The sequence below is a fragment of the Emericellopsis atlantica genome (assembly GCF_019669845.1).
Source record: "Emericellopsis atlantica unplaced genomic scaffold F5Z01scaffold_73, whole genome shotgun sequence".
NCBI lineage: Eukaryota > Fungi > Ascomycota > Sordariomycetes > Hypocreales > Bionectriaceae > Emericellopsis > Emericellopsis atlantica.
In genome coordinates, this window is record NW_025764775.1 from 3,606 (window position 1) to 10,978 (window position 7,373).

At 52.4% G+C, this 7,373-nt stretch overlaps 3 protein-coding genes across 3 annotated transcripts; 1 reads left to right on the top strand and 2 right to left on the bottom strand.

Moving 5' to 3' along the window:
- Positions 1 to 567: 567 nt before the first annotated feature.
- F5Z01DRAFT_595255 (uncharacterized protein) lies at positions 568 to 1,221 on the top strand (the record flags this gene model as incomplete). Its single annotated transcript, XM_046260732.1, has 1 exon — positions 568 to 1,221. A coding segment is annotated over one exon (654 nt), but the record flags the coding sequence as incomplete, so codon positions are not given.
- Positions 1,222 to 2,186: 965 nt separating this feature from the next.
- Positions 2,187 to 3,698, bottom strand: F5Z01DRAFT_515695 (uncharacterized protein). The gene is made up of 3 exons (XM_046260387.1): positions 2,882 to 3,698; positions 2,697 to 2,835; positions 2,187 to 2,650 (listed from the first exon to the last, which is right to left on the bottom strand). The coding sequence occupies exons 1-3, from the start codon at positions 3,294 to 3,296 to the stop codon at positions 2,275 to 2,277; spliced, it is 930 nt and encodes a 309-aa protein (XP_046113325.1). The 5' UTR covers positions 3,297 to 3,698; the 3' UTR covers positions 2,187 to 2,274.
- Positions 3,699 to 5,380: 1,682 nt separating this feature from the next.
- Positions 5,381 to 7,072, bottom strand: F5Z01DRAFT_631794 (uncharacterized protein; the record flags this gene model as incomplete). The annotated part of the gene is given in 4 exon segments (XM_046261815.1): positions 5,381 to 5,604; positions 5,623 to 6,595; positions 6,641 to 6,685; positions 6,767 to 7,072. The coding sequence occupies 4 exon segments, from the start codon at positions 7,070 to 7,072 to the stop codon at positions 5,381 to 5,383; spliced, it is 1,548 nt and encodes a 515-aa protein (XP_046113326.1).
- Positions 7,073 to 7,373: the final 301 nt, after the last annotated feature.

Genomic DNA, 7,373 nt, shown 5'->3' on the forward strand with positions numbered 1-7,373 from the left:
TGCCTGCTACGGGTCCGGCGTTGTCTGACGAGAGCCAGCCTGGCCCGCTTGATTGATTATCCTGGGGCCTTGGCTGCTCTGGTTGCTGGGCTATGGCATCTTGCGCGTTGTCCGGAGCTGGTTCATCGGATAGATCGTCTGGTTGGTGTTCGAATTCGTTGCGTCGATATCCATCTCGCCTTGCACGGGTGGCTCCGTAGGGTTTCGGGTATCCTGTTGGTGCCTGGGCCTCTCTGCTGTGTCTGTGGCGACGGTCTCTTGCCTGCTTAGCGGATTTGCTCTAAGGTAGCTCTTATGGCCTATCCGTTGAACCGTTTCGAGAGGATGCTTAGAGCTTGTCCGATCAGTACTCAGGTGAGGCTAGTCCGGAATAAGACACGATCCCCTTTTGCGGGCATGGATAAAAGGCAGCTTCTGGACGCCGCATCCAGTTTGCTGATGTTTCATTATAATATTGAGCCGACCCTTACATCTCCGTCATCCCTATTGAAACCTTGTCAAGCAATGTCGTTCAGAAGCCACCAAAAATGCCGTGGGCTGGATAGGTCCGTCTCTCTGCTCTAGGAAGGAAATATGCATCCCCCAGAGCATTACATCAACCAGGTTGGAGCCATGGAAGCGGAGGAGAGCAGACGGGGCCGCCTTTCACCAAAGGAGAAGATTGCAGAGGATGGAGCCCAACTCCGGAGACAGTTGGACCAAGACCTGACAATGACACTCCTTCTTCAACGCTGCCAAGAAACACGATTTAACCTACTTCCGTGCGATGCATCCGAATGCCTTATAAAGCCAAGCGATAGGGGCTACCAGGGGTCCACGCTCCGTCACCGGATACTCACGGACATGAGCCTCGGCGATTCCTATCACGTTCCATGTCTCGAGGCCATGCTTGACCTACCGCAGCTTGTCCCATCCCGATTTAAACTCGACACCAGCCCCTATAGATGGAATTATAATAGACCGTGGAGCAGGGGTTTTATGATCAAGGAATGGTTCGATCGCAGTGGACAAGTTGACCTGGGAAAGCTTGCCACTTACTTTGAGCATATGGATATGTACTGGAAGGAACGAGGCGATTGGAGTACAAGAGACATCGAGTGGCAAATTGCGCACTATGAGTGCCAAACCGACTGCGGGGCCGATGGCTGGCAGGAACGCCCCAGCCCACCAATATGTCCTAATATCAAGAGTTATACAGCTGAAGAGGGCGGCGATGGTAAATTCTGCCCTCTCTCCTACGTACTTCATCACACGGACAGCTCGCAAAGAGTGGTACTATGAATATACACAACGCAAATCACGTTTCAATCCGCCAAATATGAGAAATAAATGCGATTTTCCCGGTCTGTCGGCTACTGTATTTCTGGCTCCTCGATGACGAATAGTTGGAGGTCTTGTTACATTTCCAGAGGGAAGGATGGTGGTAGCTAATCGAGATAGGCGGCCGAGAAGAGAAACAACTTTGGAACCTAGCGGTGCTAGCTGGCGTTCCTACGTTGCTGCTATACTGAGGCCTGTATCGACAACTCCGGGCTTGTTACTATGGAAGAGGTGTGAGCATGAGATTTGATCAGGGCAAAGAGCCGGGCAGCCATTCGACGACAAAGGACGATTTTCCCCCATCCAGCAGTGGCATTTGAGCAGAGCTAGGTGGACTCGAAGTGGAATGATGCCCTCTCTTACATATTTCATGATCAATAACGATAGCAGCAACGATATTCTTACTGCATTAATCATGCCGACCGAACGGTCCGAGAGTCCCTTGGTCCAGGGAGAGGACGGAAAAGACTAGAGCGAGACTGAGAGTCTTCCTCAGGAGCATGGCGATCCTACACATGGAAGCAGTTCAGGGGGAGACCCCACGGATCATGGTAAGAGCAGATACACCAGTATGTTGTGAAGTCACAGTGCTTAACCTTGGACAGATGATCCAATGTCCCTAACTTCGAGGCTGTGAATGTCGGGTACAAAGTAATCAAGTTTACCGAGCCCCAGGTTTGAGCTATTCTACAGAGATTGATACGCAAACATAATCCATGCAAGTATCCGTCCAAACCACAATACTCCCGTTGAGGATGAGGATAGAGTGAATCGTCCATACAACCCACTTCCCCTTATCTAAGCCCCTTCCCCTCAAAAATATCAAGTGAACCTCTCGTGTAGTGGGAATGAGGATAGAGAGTTTGTCATCTGCCCCCTTCACTGGGCCAGACCTGTGATGGATCGCTAGCTCCCTGACTCCAGCGTATTCATCTTTCAGAATACCACAACGGACTAACTCAGCGGTTGCCTGTTTGCGTGCCTTGTCGTGCGAAGGAGTCCAGCTGTGTTGGAAATAAGACTCCTTATCGTTTTTCTCATCTCATGGGTATCGCCAGCCGCCAAAAGTTTGCTCTGCAGTATGTTCGATGTAGGGCAACTCGCATAGGGACCGATGTCAGATGGCGCGGTGGCCTTACAATCTCTGGTGTCGAATAACGCCGCGTAAAGGTCATATTCGCTGTTCGTACTAGTTTCCTCTTCGACTCCAATATTCGCATCTCGTACAGGATCGTAATATAATAAGACCCTATTATCTAGGGCCCAGGAGAATCTCTCAAAATCGCTTTCAGGAACTGTGATTCCCAGTGCCTTGCAGATAGCCTTATAGCTATCGGACGTTAGCGCAGGCAGGATTTCCGGAAGGAATAACGCACGAAATGTCCGGTCGCCATAGTTTTATGATATTGGAAGGACACAGAGAGAGTGGCAAGACTTCCCCTTGTCCCGCTCGAGGGTACATAGGACTGAGGTCGACGTCTGGAATCGCTCGCATGGAAGTCAAAGTAAGGCCGCCTGTCCCATGTCAGCTCGTGTGAAGTATCTGGCATGGAAAACAAACCATGGAGTAGAACGCATTCATATGCGCGATATCCGATCCTCTCGGATAGTCGACGCATACATTTTAGCAGCTTGAAGGCGGAGGCTCTGAGGCGTTGGTGATGGTCTTCGGATTTTGTCAATTTCAAAGGTTTTGTCTCGTTTATGAAACCCCCCATCATGTTGTTGACCTCAGCCATACTCCGCCCTGTTTTCAAGTCCACGATGCAGAGCATCACCCTGAAGATGTTAAGTATATCGCGCTCATTGGTAGAGCCGTGGATGAGCCCCTGAACGAATGAGCGCAGACCTTCCCACGTGTCGACACCTTTGGCCTGCCTCTTATGCTGCCAGTCATGCTCATCTTTGGGGAGATTATCAAGAAAGACCCTCAGTTCTTTTGGCGGGGATGGAAACTTTTGTTGCGAGGACATCATGAGATGAGATGAAGAGGAAGTCCAAGCTTGGGGACGCCATCGCAATTCCTTGATTTGGACGGAAGTTCTCCACTTTTATGGGTCATCAGGAAATATCTCAAGCCTCACACGACAGGGGTGAGGGCGTGTTGAGTGCCATGTCTTCCGTGAAAGCGTAAAATGTGCATGTCCCTCGGTAGTGCGCACAACTTACAGTGACAACAAACTCAAATAACGAACCTTGTGCATCCAACGGAATCTCGGGAAGTGGTGAATGAAAGATGTAGGAAAACCGCAGATGAGCTAAGGCGGAATGCCATTCACAAACAGGCAGCCTCATTTCTCTTCTAGGCCTGACCTAGGGGCTTCAGCGCCGCTTCGATCTGCGTTGGCTCCCAAGCTTCGAGCTGGCCGGTACAGGGGTGGAGAATGAATTCTAGCATCCTGGGCTTCGTGGCACCTTCGAAGGCGCTCTGGCACCAATGACGTTCAGGCGTTATTCGCGGCCGCGTCGAGTGGTCGAGACTGACGTATCTTCATGCGGACGGTCCAAGTCAGTAGTTGCCTTGCAGAACGACAGAAGAAAACCCCTGAAGGCTTAGGGACATGACCAATTGTGACGGGCTCCTCGCGACGCCCTCCTTTCCCCTTGATCATAGTCCTTGCGTATATCCGAGATCGTGGTGGAACCATGCGGTCCCCCAATAACCATGACGAACTCCCACAGCGTTCCTCCATCTTCCTATGCAAATAGGCCTCGGCCATTTGCCCCCTCACTGTCATAGTGTAGGGGCATTTGCAGCTCAGGTCCGGCACTCTTCCGATCTATCGCCTGCAGTCTTTCCGAGCGGACGAATCGCGGGCCGTTTCGTAGGGACACGTGTGCTTTGTGATCGCGTCCCTCTCCAGGCCCTGGTAGTGCCAGCCTGATCCAATAGAGTCACCAATCACACGGCGAGAAATCCTGTCCGGCGGCGCATCGGCAGCAGGAGGTACAAAGCCGCTCGCGCCATCTGCTATGCCCTCCGCTGACTGAGAAGTCTGTTCACCCCCTGGATGGGAAAGTATTTGACAAGCAACCGCATCTTTGGGCCCCGCCGCAGTTTGCGCACGGAGAGACTCATGTTCGTCCAGACAGCCTAGACTACAGCCGCTGGATGTGCTTTCGTCATGTTGATTGAGTGACAGCCTCGTAGCCGTGAATTGAATCACACTCATTGCCAGGGTCTAGCTCGAGGTAGGCCGGTTGTTAAAGGACCGCGTTGGTGGCTGAAGTACAGCGAAAGTCTCCAGGGTTGCTCGTGTCCGGATGCTATCTCGGTGCGCTCCCATCAAGGAACGCAGTGGCGGGCGGCGGTTGTTGAACTGTGGTGGATAATGCGGTAGCGGGACCGATGTGGAATGGCGAGACTGCTAGATATTGTCGGTTGACCGACTTCAGGTTCGACAGACAAGCCTCGTAAGCAAGCTGAGGCAGTCCGCTCAGCTGAAACAAAAGTCTGAGCAAGATTATCTGGAAAAATAGTTAGTCTACTGTGCGACTGAAAACTGCCTTCTGTTGGCTCTTCTGACCTGCGTCTCCTGCAAGTGAACGCTGTGTGTTGGTGACGGATGCTGCAAGCGTCCTGATCGATGGGAGCGAATCGCTGTCCGAACCGTCGTCAGAAGAAAATCCACACGGATGCTGTCGTAAGAGCTGATCCCGGCGGCAGCGGCGGCTTCACGCTGCAAGAATCCTCGTACGCATTGCTCGGGGGTATCCAAAAAGTCTGACGGTCAAGACAGACTGTGCCATGATGAGTGGGAGTGTTCTGATCGGACTGACAGAAGCTGCAATCCTCTTCTTGAAGTGCCGCGCCTCGTACCGACAATGAATTTTGGATTATCGGTAGGACACTTTTCGAATACGTCGTTGGGTTCATGGCTTGGAGGCATATCGTTCCTTCTGGGTCGGGCTAAAGGGAATCTTTTGCGAATTGAATAGGATGTTAAGCAGGTAAGACGATCGTGTGAACTGCTGTCCTGCCAGGCTAGCCAGTCTCAAATTTAACTGAAAGTTACCCACAATCACATCGCTTATGGGAAGAGGGACGTGCTTGTCCATCCTATGACTCTCGTAGCGAACGGTTAGGTCTTGTGGTGAGAATCTTCCCAGGAACCGTATTCCGTTTGTCCGGCGGTCGGTGATCCAATGATAGCTCGTCTTCAGAGGTGTCAGAACCATGGATTGATAGCGCGTTGGACCCGTGGTTCGTTAACGTTGTTTGACTGGTCAGCTCTGCCGTCTCAGCAGCGGATGCTTCGCTCAAGACGCTCAATCCCAAGTCATCTTATTGATGGGCGACACCGAGGTTCCGATCGGCTGCTCTGTGGTTGGCTTGCTCTATTCCCTGATCTCTTTCTTTCTTTGCCCAGTCTCTGGCGTTCCGATATGCAGCGATACCTTCGCGACAAGACTTGGGATTCCCTGTCAAGCTCCAGGAGTCGACTTGCGTCATGACAAACACAGGCTGCGCCCCTGGCTCGGACGGGTCAACCACGTGGGTAGCGTACATCTTGAGCTGTCCAGCCTGATAAGTACAGCCGATGGTGTGAGCCTGATTTTTGTACATGGGTTTAGAGCACCTGAAGGAATGAAGATCACATTGCCCTCTCTCGCCTAGCGCCATAACGTTGAGGAGCTGTCGTTCGGCCACGGCTGCCGATCCATCTGGCCCCTTCACTTCAACAAAGAAGTTCGGGGCTATTGGAAGATCTTCTTGTGTGGATGGAATGATACGTCCACTCAATTGTGCTCGTACAGTTCCACGAAGTTGTTCAGGGCGGGCGCCATAATAGCGATCAGGGTTTGCTGCGGCAAGAGTGCCATCGGTCAAATGATCGAGATTCGTAAACGGGATCTCGCCAGCAACACATTTTGTGTCGCCCACAGCTCCTTCAATAATTGGCATGACAGTCGTCATTACTTGTCTTTCTTTTGTCGCATGGTTGTTCGCTCGCTTGAAACATCGGAAGTCATCGCCCGAGAAGCGGGAAGGGGACAGAGACGCTCGTGCTTGCGAAATGAATTGACGGAACTCTTCTATATTCTCCGCTTCTGAGAGAGCTCGACCGTCGGGATATTCGTAACCGTCTGGCAAGAAGCCGTTGTCGACATGATGCTGCAAATACGCTCGGTCGTACGGTCCGGTGCTCTTTGTAGTCGTTGTGTTTGGAGTGCCGCTACTCTTCTCGGGTGACTGTGAGCCCCGCTTGCGACGTCCGAGACTCGATGGGGTAGAGGATCTCATCTCGTTCCCAAGACCCGTCGGCATGCGATACTGCTAGCTGTCAGAGCTGTGATAAACAGTCTTGGGTATTCATACCCCTCTTAAGTCTCTCGAGTCTGGACCGCCGTGAGACGCAAATCTCTTCAGTTGCTTTAGGCCCCGCAAGGAACACCGTCTAAGGAATCGGTCGACAGGCAGTGGAGGGTCGTTTTCTTCTATGACGGCTGGTCGGGCAGCCAGACGACAGCTCCGTCTGAGTGGTGGCAGAGGAGCGACGTTTCTTCGCTCACGCTGCGTATTCCTTCGGTTCAGCTCTTGAAGAGCGTTTGTAGTGAGTGGAATCTGGGATTTCCTGGTTAAGTTGTCCCAGAATTCTGGCGGAGGGGAGGTGGGATGGCAAATCTTCCGCTTCTTCGAGGAAGTGTGGGCGGCGTCGTCAGCGGGCGGTGGGCTTGAATGCGGCGAATATCGACGCTTTCGAGAAGTAGGAATGGCCGAGGGACTGAAAGAGTCATGGAACACGACCATCGTGCGCTTATGATAGCCGATTGAAAGGTATAGAAAAGGTCGCTTTTATGTCCGAAGGCTGTAGGTCATGGTGGGTGTTACGCGCTGCACGCGGCGGAAGTGGAGACGAGTTCGCGGATCCACGGCCTGTTATTAGCCGCCCACACCTGCTGCCTCAGGTCAGCCCATCCGCCACCAACCATTTTGCAGGGATAGCGGCAACTCACGGCTCGGCGGTTCATGGGCTCTCTTCGTGAACTACAGCAACACAAAGCTTAACGATCGGTCACGAGCCATCCAGCACGCAGGACACAAGGTGCAA

Excerpts from the sequence above, each read along its gene's own strand:
- F5Z01DRAFT_515695 (XM_046260387.1), bottom strand. The coding sequence starts at position 3,296 with ATGATGTCCTCGCAACAAAAGTTTCCATCCCCGCCAAAAGAACTGAGG. Across the intron at positions 2,836-2,881 it reads TGAATGCGTTCTACTCCATG|GCGGCCTTACTTTGACTTCC; the intron begins GTTTGTTTTCCA and ends GACATGGGACAG. Across the intron at positions 2,651-2,696 it reads CTATGGCGACCGGACATTTC|CTATAAGGCTATCTGCAAGG; the intron begins GTGCGTTATTCC and ends AACGTCCGATAG.